This window comes from Loxodonta africana, chromosome 4 (genome assembly GCF_030014295.1).
Source record: "Loxodonta africana isolate mLoxAfr1 chromosome 4, mLoxAfr1.hap2, whole genome shotgun sequence".
In the NCBI taxonomy this organism is placed as follows: Eukaryota; Metazoa; Chordata; class Mammalia; order Proboscidea; family Elephantidae; genus Loxodonta; species Loxodonta africana.
In genome coordinates this window covers 111344256-111358993 of record NC_087345.1, presented here as the reverse complement: position 1 = coordinate 111358993, position 14738 = coordinate 111344256, and the positions used below count along the sequence as shown (strand labels likewise).

The window sequence follows — 14738 nt, the reverse complement described above, 5'->3', positions numbered from 1 at the left end:
ATTCAGTACTGTCAATACCCAAAGGTTCTCCCCCTTCCTTTCTCTTTCTTTAAAACAATATGTTTTAAATGTATCTGCGTGAATTTGGTTTTGGTGAGAATTTTTCCTTCATAATTACAATTCTGTCTTGTTGAAATTAGCATTTCAGAACATGAACTCAAAGAGGAAAGCAGAAACGTGGAAGAAGAACAGGAGGCAACTGGTGAGTCAGTCATGTTTTTGAGAAAGAATTTTGTGCCCTGGACCTAAAATCACATTTGGGTTTTACTTGATTGTTTTGTGTCTTCACAACGATTAGCACTTACTTCGTGGCAAAAATAGAGTTTGTTCTGGGGCCACGCTATTATCTTAGACTCTGTGAAGTGTTTTTGTCCATCAAGTAGAATTCTGGTTTTTACTTTATGATTTAACTTGAAATTAGTATTTTATTGAGCAGATCTATAAGTTCGTAACCCATCTGTTTACTTAACTCTCTAGGTAAAACACACTAAAATAATGTGATTGTAGCGGATAACTCATGATTTCCATTTTTTCATGTTATGTTTGTGGTTAAATCCTGATACAACAAATATCAATCAACAAATAAAGTGGTTGTGTGTTTCTGAGAAATTTTTTATAGACAAAATTAACAAAGCTTTGGATGTCAACAACATTAGAATGAATGGAGGAAACAAACTTTGAAAGCAGACTTTACCACGTATAAATTTAATTAATCTTTTACAGGCATCCTCCAGGTTACGAACGTCCAACCTGTGGTTACAAAGCAACCCCATAAAGCCTATTATATTAAAAATCCGGGGTACATACAGTGGTTCATAATACCAAATTGGTGCTACTTTGCAACACACATCAAAACATTATTACAACTGTATTATTATGTTACAGATCTCTCAGTGTACCTCAAAGTGTTTCTTTAATGTTCGTTATGCATGGAAAGATACACTGTTATACTAAAACAAACATTTGACTGATGCTAGGTACAAACTGTATCCAGCTGTTTTGACTTAAGTATAAATTCGATTTAAAGATAGGTTTAGGAGTGGAACTCATTTGTAATCTGGGGATTTTTTTTTTTTTTTTCAATCATTTTATGGTGCTTTAGGTGAATATATACACAGAAAATTAGTTTTCCATTCCATAATTCATACACAATTTGTTTCATGACATTGGTTACAATCCCCTCAAAGTATTAGCACTCTCCCCATTTCTACCTTGGAGTCCCTGTTTCCATTTGTCCTGGTTCCCTCCCTCTCCCTGCCTTTTCATCTTTGTTTTTAGGTGGATGCAGCCATTTTGGTGTCCTGTAGTTGGCTGTCCTAAGGAGCGTGTTCCTCATGGATATTATTGTTTATTTTATAGGCCAGTCTAATATTTGGTTGAAAGGTTGCCTCCAGGAGTGGCTTCAGTTCATGGTAGTAGGTTGTCTTAAGGGGTTCTACCAGTCTCTATCAGACCAGTAAGCCTGCTCTTTTTTATGAATTCAAATTTTGTTCTACATTTTTCACCCATTCTAACCAGAATTCTCTATTGTGATCCTGGTCAGAGCAGAGACTGCTTGTTATGTGAAATTCTGCTACCTCTTTTTAAACCCACACTGTTTCCCCTCCGTTACTTATCAAATATAAGAAATGCTTCCCCGTTTCCACTTACTCTTAATCCTGTTGAGTAGGTCCATGAACAATCTCAGGATTAGAATGTGCTTTTCGACTTTGTTTTCCTAATTTTTTGTACAATGCCTGGCACATACATACACTTTATAAATACTTACTGTATTCAACCAAGTCATGAAATGGAGACTCATACAGCCTTCCCTTAGGAAAGTAAATAGACTGAAAAATAAAAGTCTGATACCCACTAAAATAAAATACAATGACCTTTAGATTCTTGAGCTCTTTCTCTCATTAGCCAAAGTAATTGCAAGCTTCCTGTGATTGTAAAACATTCATTGCTTTTAAATGTTTAAAAAAAGTTTTTAAAATGTATTGAGCTATGGATTAAGGAGGAAAACTTTGTTCTACTTTTAAATGTGTCACTTTTAGGTCAGATTTTACAATTGAGAAAAGAATTGCAGTATTTTTATTTTTAAAGGGAAAAAATACTACTTTAAAATATGTTAAGGGGAATTCTGTATCCCAGAATATCACAGATTAGTAATCACGTGCATGTTTTACTATTCCTGTAGCCAGTAATCACGCCTTATATCAGTGTTTCCGGGTGGAGGGGAGGTGGGTACTGTGACTGTATTAACATTTTGGGCAGAACAGTTCTTTAGCACCTGTGTTCTCTGCCCACTTAAATGCCAATTATGCCCTCCCACAAGTCATTTGGGATGATAAAATCTGTTGACGTACATTTTCAAATGATCCCTGGAGTACTAGCCCTAATTGAGAACAACTGCCTTAAATGAATCGTTTTTGTAAGATTTTACATGAATTATCCTGATGGATAAACCAAAAGCCAGTTGCCATTGAGTTGATTCAGACTTACGGCAACCCGTGTGTGTGAGAGTAGAACTGTGCTCCATAGGGCTTTCAGTGGCTGATTTTTTGGAAGTAGATAACCAGGCCTTTCTTCTGAAGCATCTCTGGGTGGCCTGGAACCTCCAGCCTTTCAGTTAGCAGCTGAGTGCATTAACCATTTGTACCAAAGAGTACCCTGAAATTAAATTTATAATTAAAACACCTGATGTTTTGATAGTAGTTTATAGTTTACAACGCACGTTTCTTTTCTTGTTTGGTCCTCATATCAACTCTGTTAGGGCAGGTATTGTTACTGTAGTTTTATGGAGGCAGAAGCTGAGATTCAAAGAGGTTGAATAACTTGCCCAAGAACCCATAAGTAGTAGGTGAGGAAGCCAGGTCTAGTGGATTCAGCCTTTTCATTCTTTTTTTTTTTTATTGTGCTTTAAGTGAAAGGTTACAAATCAAGTCAGTCATACAAAAATTTATATACTCCTTGCTGTATACTGGTAATTGCTTTCCCTTTAATGAGACAGCACACTCCTTCCCTCCACTCTCCATTTTCTTGTCCATTCAGCCAGCTTCTGACCCCCTCTGCCCTCTCATCTCCCCTCCAGACAGGAGCTGCCCACATAGCCTCATGTGTCTACTTGATCCAAGAAGCTCACTCTTCACCAGTATCATTTTCTATCCCAGAGGCCCATCCAATCCCTGTCTGAAGAATTGGCTTTGAGAATGATTCCTGTCCTGGGCTAACAGAGGGTCTGGGGACCATGACCTCTGGGGTCCTTCACGTCTCAGTCAGACCATTAAATCTGGTCTTTTTACAAGAATTTGAGGTCTGCATCCCACCGGTCTTCTGCTCCTTCAGGGGTTCTCTGTTGTGTTCCCTGTCAGGGCAGTCATTGGTTATAACCGGGCACCATCTGGTTCTTCTGGTCTCAGGCTGATGTAGTCTCTGGTTTATGTGGCCCTTTCTGTCTCTTGGGCTCATAATTACCTTTTGTCTTTAGTTCTCATTCCTTTGCTCCAGGTGGATTGAGACCAATTGATGCATCTTAGATGGCTGCTTGCTAGTGTTTAAGACCCCAGATGCCACTCTTGAAAGTGGGATGGAGAATGTTTTCTTAATAGATTTTATTATGCCAGTTGACCTCGATGTTCCCTGAAACCATGGTCCCCTGCCACTCTGGCTTTCAAAGCATTCGGTTTATTCAGGAAACTTCTTTGCTTTTGGTTTAGTCCAGTTGTGCTGACCTTTCCCGTATTGTATGGTCTTTCCCTTTGCCTAAAATAGTTTTTGTCTACTATCTAACTAGTGAATACCCCTCTCCCTTCCTCCCTCCCCACTCTCATAACCATCAAAGAATATTTTCTTCTCTGTTTAAACTATTTTTCGAGTTCTTGTAATTGTGGTCTCATACAGTATTTGTCCTTTTGCAACTGACTAATTTCACTCAGCATAATGCCTTCCAGATTCCTCCATGTTATGAAATGTTTCATGGATTCATCATTGTTCTTTATCGTTCTATAGTATTCCATTGTGTGAATATACCATCATTTATTTATCCATTCATCTGTTGATGGGCACCTTGATTGCTTCCATCTTTTTGCTGTCGTAAATAGTGCTGCAGTGAACATAGGTGTGCATGTATCTTCTTTAGTGAAATGCCTGTTCATATCCTTTGCCCATTTTTTAATTGGCTTTTCATTCTTTTTGAAATAGATTTAGGGTTAAATATATAGATAACTTTGAGCCCTACTGGCACAGTGGTTAAGAGTTCAGCTGCTAACCAAAAAGGTCAGCAGTTCAAATCCACCAGCTGCTCCTTAGAAACCCTATGGGGCAGTTCTCCTCTTTCCTGTAGGGTCGCTATGAGTTGGAATCAACAGCAATGGGTTTTGTTTTGTTTTGTTATATAGATATGTAAGCTTCCTCAGATGGGGGTGGAGGGACGAAAATCATGTCTTACATAATATTTTATCTGACTCAGTACCTATCACTGAGCCTTACACATGATAAACATGCAAAAAAAAATGTACTGAATGAAAAATTTAACTTCTATATATATATTGCTTTTTTCAGTAGTAAGCCATACTCAAACTCAGATCTTTCAAAAAAAAAAAAAGGAATTCTGGTTTGATAAGCTTCTCCTTTGCAGGCATATTCCACAGTTGGGACACCAGATTACATTGCCCCAGAAGTATTCATGCAGACTGGTTACAACAAATTGTGTGACTGGTGGTCTTTGGGAGTGATTATGTATGAAATGCTAATAGGTATGTTTTAACATTAATTTATGTACATAATATATAAATGTCCTTGAGTGCCATTGATTGAGCATATTGCAGATATCATAGGCTAAAATATCTGAACTCTTTAAAAGCTAGTTCTGACATTTCCCAATATTAAATACACAATGATAAATACCAATGAGCTGTCCAGGGATCCTCTTTTAGGAAGGAAAGTATTTAACCCAAACTCCCCATGAATAGAAATTGTATCTGCATGGCCTTTCAGGTAAAAGGAGGGGAGGACAGTGCTTTAAATCCTTTGTTTGATTTTGTTTGGTTGTTTTATTGACTAACTACAGTTTTGTGGTAAATTGATGCATGGTGGCTTTTTTTTTATTATTAAATAGAGCTCTCAAGATTATTTTGTTTCTTGTAGCACATGTGAAGTAGGCATAACACATTAAATGAGAAAAGCTCATAAAACTTTGTTTTCTCTGATACGTAGGCTATCCACCATTCTGCTCTGAAACACCTCAAGAAACATACAGAAAAGTGATGAACTGGAAAGAAACACTGGTATTTCCACCAGAAGTACCTATATCTGAGAAAGCCAAGGATTTAATTCTAAGGTTAGTGATTAAATGCCTAGAGGAGTTCATGGTATCTTAAAACATCACGGGTACCTAAAAGACTAAGTTGCCCATTTCACTTTTGGGAGAGGTAACCCTGATCTGTATAGTTAAGGAAATCAATAAAGAAAAAGAGTTTTCAAAAATGTGAACTTCTACAAACAGATATATGCACACCCATGTTTATTGCAGCTCTGTTTACAATAGCAAAAAGCTGGAAGCAACCAAGGTGTCCATCTACGGAAGAATGGGTAAATAAATTGTGGTATATTCACACAATGGAATACTACGCATCGATAAAGAACAGTGACGAATCTGTCAAACATTTCATAACATGGAGGAACCTGGAAGGCATTATGCTGAGCGAAATCAGTCAGAGGCAAAAGGACAAATATTGTATAAGACCACTATTATAAGATCTTGAGAAATAGTATACACTGAGAAGAACACATACTTTTGTGGTTACGAGGCGGGGAGGGAGGGAGGGAGGGAGGGAGAAGGTTTTTTTACTGATTAATTAGCTGAAAAGAACTGCTTTAGGTGAAGGGAAAGACAACACTCAATACATGGAAGGTCAGCTCAATTGGACTGGACTGGACCAAAAGCAAAGAAGCTTCCGGGATAAACTGAATACTTCAAAGGTCAGCCGAGCAAGGGCGGGGGTTTGGGAACCATGGTTTAAGGGGCCTTCTAAGTCAATTGGCAAAATAATTCTATTATGAAAACATTCTGCATCCCACTTTGAAATGTGGCGTCTGGGGTCTTAAAAGCTAAGAAGCGGCCATCTAGGATGCATCAACTGGTCTCAACCCACCTGGAGCAAAGGAGAATGAAGAACACCAAGGTCACACGACAACTAAGAGCCCAAGAGACAGAGAGGGCCACATGAACCAGAGACCTACATTATCCTGAGAACAGAAGAACTAGTTGGTGCCCGGCCACAATCGATGACTGCCCTGACAGGGAGCACAATAGAGAACCCCTGAGGGAGCAGGAGATCCGTGGGATGCAGACCCCAAATTTTCATAAAAAGACCATACTTAATGGTCTGGATGTGACTAGAGGAATCCCGGCGGTCATGGTCCCCAAACCTTCTGTTGGCACAGGACGGGAACCATCCCCGAAGACAATTCATCAGACATGAAAGGGACTGGACAGTGGGTGGGAGAGAGATGCTGATGAAGAGTGAGCTAGTAATATCAGGTGGACACTTGAGACTGTGTTGGCATCTCCTGTCTGGAGGGGGGATGGGAGGATAGAGAGAATTGGAGGCTGCTAAAGTTTTCATGAAAGGAGAGACTGGAAGGGCTGACTCATTAGGGGGAGAGCAAGTGGGAGTAAGGAGTAAGATGTATATTAACTTATATGTGACAGACTGACTTGATTTGTAAACATTCACTTGAAGCTCAATAAAAGTTAATTAAAAAAAAAATCTCTAGCTCTTAAATTGCAAAAAAAAAAAATGTGAACTTCTAGAAGAAATACACAAACAAAAGTAAGACTTAAGGAGAGGGAAGGGGTCTTATATTCAGTTTCTGATATACATTAAAAGCAAAAGATCATGCCTATTAAAATACAATAACACTATCGTATTAAAGAAAAAAGAAATTGTTAGTAGCAGAAATTCATATCAGGAAAGTCTATATGTGAAATCTCTTCTAAATAAAGGATTTCATTCTGTTCCTCAACTTAGGGACAAAGTGTTTTGTGCTGTGCAGAATGACTGGAAGGAAATGTAAATTGGGACAACCTGTGGGAACAGCCAGTTGGCAGCATATTATCAGAAACCTTTAAACTGTGCATGACTTTTGGCCCAGTAGCTCCACTCCTAGGAGTTTTGCCTATAGAGATAATCACATGCCTATAAAGATTAAGCTACGATATGTTTATTTTTAATAGTGAAAACTGGGAATGGTCTCAATTTAACAGTAGTGGACTGGCTAAATAATCATGTATCCATATGTAAACTTTAAAAATGAAGTTGTAGAAAAATATATATGAGCTTGGAAAATGTTCCCAGTATATTAAATGAAAAAAGTAGTCCTAAATTACTATTGTATCAACAGTTTTAAAAATTATGATAAAAGACTGCAGGAAAATGTGTCAAAACATTTACAGTGGTTATCTCTGAGCACTACAGTGGTGGATGATTTTGATTTTCTCCCATATATCCCACAATAAACATAGTTAAACTTCAGTGAACAGGAAAAAAAAAAAAGGCATTAAAAAGATTCATGTCTGAAATAATCCGTAGAATATTTTAGATGTAACTTGCTTATGGTAACTTTTGTTTTCATGTTCTAGGTTTTGTATTGATTCTGAAAATAGAATTGGGAATAGTGGAGTAGAAGAAATAAAAGGCCACCCCTTTTTTGAAGGTGTAGACTGGGGACACATCAGGTATGTTCATAGGCTTTGGACAGGGGAGGTTTCCATGAAAACGAATTTCTAGGTTTAGTGATTAATTTGCCTCCGATCCTGCTAGATTAAATACGAGAAGTAACACTGTTATATATAAGTCAGGGTTTTCTAGGTTATATAAATGCTTGGGACTATCACAGCTACAGCTAAATAATTCATGTTAGACTAATGTCCACTTTAAGGGAAAACAAAACCACACACATTTTATATCTGTTTAGATTTTTTTTTATTCAGTTACACGAGGAAGGCTGTTAGCACAGAAAAGATGTGTATGTACATTGCACACTAAGGAGCCCTGGTGGCTCCATGGTTTAGCACTCAGTGACTAACTGAAAGGTTGGCGGTTTGGAGCCATTTAGCAGCTCTGCTGGAGAAAGACCTGGTGAACTGCTTCCACAAAGATTACAGCCTGGAAAACTCTACGGGGCGGTTCTGCTCTATCACATGGAATGGCTGTGAGTCACCTAACTACAGCAGCATTGCACTCTCACTTTAGTCCAGAGTACCAGTCTCCACAGACATTTCTGTGTTCTTGTTATCACTTAAAACCAATTGCCGTTGAGTCAATTCCAACTTGTGGCGACCACAAGTGTGCAGAATAGAATTGCACTTCATAGGGTTTTCAAGGCTGTGACCTTTTGAAAGCACATTACCAGGCCTTTTTTCTGAGGCGCCTGTGGGTGGGTTTGAACTCCCAACCTTTTGGTTAGTAGTTGAGCACTGAACCATTTGCGCTACCCAAGGATTCCTTATTATCACTTAGCCATTAAAGAAATTAAAAAACAACAGGGTAAGTCATTGATTAATATTATTGTTTTACAGATAAGGAAATAGCCTCTGAGGGGTAAAATAACTTGCTTAAGTCAAAATTCTAGGGTTATGTTTGGAAGCCAGACTTTCTAATCCTTCATTTTTATCCTCTCTATAGCATATGGCGGAGCCCTCGTGGCGCATGGTTAAGCATTTGGCTGCTAACAAAAGGCTGGCAGTTTGAATCCACCATCCACAACTTGGAAATCCTATAGAGGCAGTTCTGCTGTGTCCTATAGATCGCTATGAGTTGGAATTGACTTGATGGCAGTGGCTTTGGTTTATTGGTTAGCATATGGCTTTTCCTTTATTAATTCATAATAAATACAGTCCCTTTTTTAAAATCAGGGGCAGGGGAGTTAAATAATGCAAGTATCTTTCAAGAATTTGCTTGTAGTTACTTGTGGGCATTGGCCTTTGTTCAGTCTGTGGCCAAACTACCTTCAGTAGTTCTGGTCTGTTCACCACACAGCAGCAGTTTAGAAACATAAATTTGATCATGCCGTATTCCTCCTTCCCTGTGCACTTAGAACTGGGTTATGAATCCCTAACTGCTTTTCAGGACTGCCTGGTATGGCTCTTACCTCACTGTATGAGTGGCATCTTAGATGACCTTTCCCACTCCTTCACCTCAGAGCTTTGTCATTTGGTATTCATTCTGACTGAAGTGCTCTTTTCCTTCCTGTCCTTGCCCTGCCTAGCCAGCTCCTTTCACCCTTCAGGACAGCTTACATGGCGCTTCCTCAGTGCAGATCTTCACTGGAGATCCTGCTGTGTGTTAGGCACTCTATTGATTAAAATAATAGTATTTCTTGACACTTACCACGTGCCCAGCACTGTTCTAAGCACTTCACATGCAATTTTTATTTCATCCTCACAATGAACCTATTAAACAGGTACTACAATAAAACCTGTGACAGCCGGAACCTGTGTAAGGCAGAAACCTGTCAGAGAAGAAAAATGCAAAGATTTTCCACTAGGAGAAAGCGATAGAAAAGTGGTAAGACTGCAGGCTGTCAAAGGTGGAAAACTTGTGAGACCCTGAAAAACAAGACAGTCCCTTTGTGTTCTGGCTCTCACAGTTTCGCTGTATTATTATCCTGTTTTACAGGTGAGGAAACTAAGACATAGAGAAGTTATTTGCCTGCACAGCCACAGCTAGTAAGTGACAGAGCTAGAGTTGGAACCCAGCAGTGTGCTTCTGCTGTGCTGCACTGTCCTCTACATTTATCATCTCATTCAATAGAACTATGATACCCCCATTCATATTGTTGGAAGGACGCTTAGAGACTGTGAACTTAATGAGGATATAAGAGTCCCAGAGTAGGGACTTGACTGTCTAAGGTCTTACTGCTCCAGGAAAGATTAGCTCTCAGGGCTCCTGGCTCTAGAGTCTATGGTTCTTTCCACTAAAAAACTAATGTAAGTTTATTTTTAGGAAAAATGTATACATGCTTTTACATAATTTTGTAAAATATGCACCAATAAATATTGTTTGAATAAATAAAGCTAATAGCCTTATGCCTAGAAGCAGTAAAAACTGAGAAGTTGTCACATTCAGATTTCATCACAAATATTAGTCCCTTCAACCTTCGCGCCACTTTTTTCCCAAATTACTTTTGATTTATGGACGCTTTATTAGAAGACTTCTATTCCTGAATCAATTAGGTAAGATCAGTCCCACAACAGCCAAGTTACTTTATATAATTATAAAACCTCTTTCTTTCTTCTGTTTTACTATTTCTTTTCATTAACGCTTGGTTTTCCATTTTAAAGGTAGCATGAGAAAGTCTTGGTACAAAAAGATAAAAATTCTAACTACATGAAAATATCTTTATAAAAAATTACACTCCATCACTATTTTGAAACCTTCTTAACTATTTCCACAGTAAATTTCCTTGGCTCTTGTAATACCTGTGGAACAGCATGCAGAATTTGCAAGTAGAATTATTTATTGGAAAGTTAAGAGTTCAAGAAAATTTACCATGGCTGCTCAATACTTTGTCACTTTTTTATAGGGAAAGACCAGCAGCAATCCCTATAGAAATCAAAAGCATTGATGATACTTCAAATTTTGATGACTTTCCTGAATCTGATATTTTACAACCAGGTAAGACAATCTGCAACATGACTAACTCTGTTAAAAGACTATGAAGGTGATGTCATTTTCACTAATGAATTATCTTGCTCTTTGTTAATCTTTCTTTCAAGTGCCAAACACCACAGAACCGGACTACAAATCCAAAGACTGGGTTTTTCTTAATTATACATATAAGAGGTTTGAAGGCTTGACTCAGCGTGGCTCTATCCCCACCTACATGAAAGCTGGGAAATTATGAACGAAGATCCCATTCACCCATACCCAAGAGAACTCAGGTAGCTGCATCACCAGGCTTGCTTGGCGTAGATAACAATACACTGAAATACTCCCGAAGACGGTGGTGCTTATTGACTACAAGAGGAAATTCTACAGGATTAGGATTTCTAAGACTACTACAGGAATTGGTTGGCAGTGCCAGCTGGCTTTTTTTTTTTTTTTAATATTTTATTGTTTTTGTTAACTTTATTATGCGAAGGTACTGGAATAAAAGGAACGTACATCCCTTTCTAACTGCACTGCCTACATGCGTATTAAGGTCCATTCTGCCTGTGTGTCCTGTGGCTTTGTACTGTAACATTTTTAATCAATTCAGGAGAAACACATATCATTTAAAGCAACATAGGCTAACCTGTAGGTAACACTGCAGTATTGCTGTTTTACAGCAAATCTTATGGGTCTAGATAATCAGTAAAAGCCATCTTGCATAGTTGGTGTTAGAAGACTTGCTCTCTTGGTTTGGACATCTATTGACTATATATGAAATCAATTTCTGTAATGGTTTTAAGAAATTTAAAAAAGGAAATGCACTGGTTATTTAAAAAATAAAATTTATGATCATGTTATCACACAAACTCCACAGTAGGGAGTGACAGGTTTATAAGGAAGAGGAAGTTTAACACCTTCACCCAATGACTTCACTAATATATTTCCTTTGCATTCAGAAATACTGATGACCTTTATATACGTAGTCTCTATACTCATAGGGAGATGTACTGTATTATATAAAATGTAAAGTTGCTTTTCTTGAGACAAGAAGACTTCTTTTTTAATAAGAGGACATGGCTTTATTTTAATTTGATTATGGTGAGTTGAATTTAAGAAAAGACCATGAAGGCTGCTTGTACAACTAGTGTATTTTTATTAAAATATTTTTTTAAATGTCAGACTTCCGATCACATAAATGGACTTGTAGAGAACAAAGAGCTGTTTACTTTGGTTTTCTAGAAAGTTGTTACATATCATGGCTTTTATTTCTTTTAATGAAACATTTTCCTTTGATTATACTTGTATTGTTGTGCCATTATTTTCTTATACTCCAAATGTACCAAAGATTCTGAACAGAGTGGATGTTCACAGCCGAGTAGACTTCCTTTCCTGTGGGAATGCTGTATTCAGACATGACAGATCATTGATAGAGGTCAGCTTATTCAAGGGTAATATTGTTCATGTTCAGCTTCATCACTGTGGCTTATGTAGGTGGACTTGGGGAAGTAAATGCAGTCCACGGAGGTTGTAATGAGAGGTTAGGAGAGAGAATGTCAGCACTAAGTAATTTGGATGTTTCCCTAAGAATGAAATAGTCTTTTCTAAGTCAACATTTTCATTCTAAAATGATTTTCTGAGGTTTTGGTTTCATAAGTAAAAGTTGAGGAATAACACTTTATCAAAGAATGGCCTGATGTTTGTCTTAACTGTTGATTGATAGAATTCGTTTTAAATATAACAATTATAAGCATTGCAAATGATCTGTGATCCAAATCTAAAGGGATTTATTTATAGGAATGTTCTTCCTAGAAGGGAAGACTAGCATAGGAACATTATGCAGATCTGCAAAAGCTTTTACAAATATTGCTGCTAGGTAATTCCAGTGTTTCAGTAAGGCCATCAAGGGTTTCTTTCCTCTTTTTTTTTTTTTTTAAAGTATATTGAGTACTTATGTGTTTATCTAATATTTTATCTCTGTTTTTCTTGACTAGATCATGTGGCTGAGTGTCCCGGAAAGAGCTATTAAAATTCTGGGATTATCTGAATTTGGCTATGATTTTTCTAACTGTAACTGCTTTTAATTTTAAAAATTATCTATAACGTCTGCTGGGATTTAACAGATTTTCTCCCCACCTGCCCTTTTTAAAAAAGAACTGTTTTTCTTAGGGTGATAGTGAATAGGTAAGATATGAGGACACTGCAGTGTCATACTATTCTAGTACAGAAGAACATCATTGATTCAAGTTGAGAGAGAGTTGAGAGGTTGACATAAAAGCTGAATTACCTAAATTTACTTATTAATTGTATAAAAATAGAGCATTGTGTTATTATTAGGAAGGATTTGGAAATAATTATGATTTCCTGGCAGTGGAAGAGTAGTTCTGTAAAGTTTATTTTGTTTAGAGTCTCATTTTTCCCTGGAGTTAATAGGGTGATTCACAATCTTTGGGGTTTTCTCCTCATCATAAACGTTTCTTAAGTGCCTATCTAAAAACAATTAAAGACTGTGTCTGCCCTTTGGAAGCTAAGAATTTGATTCATGTTGCAAATTAACCAAATAATTTGCAAAGTACCCTGAAGATTGAATTTCCTCTATTATACATTTCCCATATTCAGGTGAACTGTTTAATTTAAATGACAAAACCCTATCTGATCAACTGGGCACAATGACGTTTTCTTTAAATTGGACTCTATTTTGAATTAAAAGAGTTTTATTATAAACTATGTTTTTGGTTTTTCTAAGTATATAGAAAGCTTGTATAACTCAGATTTATTGATTTCCTGGTTTAATGTAGACTTCGACTTTTTTATTAAAAATATTTGTATTAAAACAAGTTATGTTATTTTTCTTTATATGCATTTCTTGTAGCTTTAAATCTCCTTTAAATTTATTGAAACATAGTGCTATCTGAAAATAAGCAATTGCTTATGAATCAGCCTCTTCTGAATGGAATATATGGCTGATTGAGCTAGTTAAAGAAACTAGTTCACTTAAGCTAGTTAGTTGAATGAAAAGAACAAATGTGGAATATTGAAAACATTCTTTGGTTGCCAGAACTTAAGATAGGGTTTCATTTATTTCTATAGCAGCATAATATTTCTGTTTTTTTAAACACTCACATATCGTTGTATAAATCTGTAAATTTTAAAATATTTTTAAGTGCTTTTTTTTTTTGGTAGATTATTATAGAAAAACCTTTAGACAATCAATCAGTAATGGTCTCTGCTGGTAGAAGAAACAACTATCCCTCTTTCGATGATCTAGAAATAAATGAATTGAGATTTTAATCAGTAGAGATACTAGCTACTAAACATCGTCTTGGAATTATTAAGATTCAGAACATTCTAAGAGACTGTTTTGCTACAATCATGATTATTTTGCCTTGTCTTTATTTATTGAAGTTTTATTTTCTCTTTATAAGTGCACTTATTTCTGAAAATTTTTAATGAAACAGAACAAATACAAATACAAGACACTTGGGACTACTATATATATTTTAGATTTTTATGAAAAAATGTGAGGGGATATTGCTGCTTTCAAAATGAATAATAGGAATAGGTATTTGTTTTTTTTTTTAAACAAAAAGCAATATAAATTATTCAGCAGTTGTCTAGAAAACTAGTCATCAGGCTATTGAGTTCTGTGTTCAGTTACTGAGTTAAAAATATTTTGGCATGAAAGCTTTTTCATTGAAGGTAAGACAAAAATAAAAGCTGTGTTTATAAAATTTCTGTTGGTGAGGTTTTTTGGTTTTGTTTTTGAGTTTTGAGAAAAGTTTTATCAAAAACTCAAAGACTATTTTGTAAATGTATCCAACTTTTACACCTAAAGATCACATCAAGAACAAGATAAACGTTTGAAGTTTCAATCATGTTATGTTTAAACAATCAAGGTAGTTCAGTAAATTTATATTTAAAATTTCTGTTCAGAGCTGCAGCTAAAAGCATGTGATTGCACAAATTACAAGTTATAATATGAGGTACATAGTAGATACACAGCTTATATACAACTCCCTGACTAATTTTCCTAAGTATGGCTTTAATTACACTTCTGGGCCAAAACTGGTGAGCATTCAGTAAATTGAAAATGCCTCAAAA

The 14738-nt window shown here is 36.5% G+C and overlaps 1 protein-coding gene across 4 annotated transcripts in view; it reads left to right on the top strand.

Moving 5' to 3' along the window:
* Positions 1 to 13474, top strand: part of STK38L (serine/threonine kinase 38 like) — a 102578-nt gene extending 89104 nt beyond the window's left edge. For 3 of the 4 annotated variants that reach the window (XM_010595520.3, XM_064284450.1, XM_023554973.2), the window contains exons 9-14: positions 141 to 202; positions 4622 to 4739; positions 5200 to 5323; positions 7628 to 7723; positions 10573 to 10664; positions 10766 to 13474. In XM_010595520.3, coding sequence (XP_010593822.1) covers positions 141 to 202; positions 4622 to 4739; positions 5200 to 5323; positions 7628 to 7723; positions 10573 to 10664; positions 10766 to 10893 — 620 coding nt within the window. In that variant the 3' untranslated portion in view covers positions 10894 to 13474. Of the gene's footprint in view, positions 1 to 140; positions 203 to 4621; positions 4740 to 5199; positions 5324 to 7627; positions 7724 to 8672; positions 8842 to 10572; positions 10665 to 10765 lie in introns of those variants that run through there. The other variant, XR_010321878.1, reaches the window with a different exon arrangement.
* Positions 13475 to 14738: the final 1264 nt, after the last annotated feature.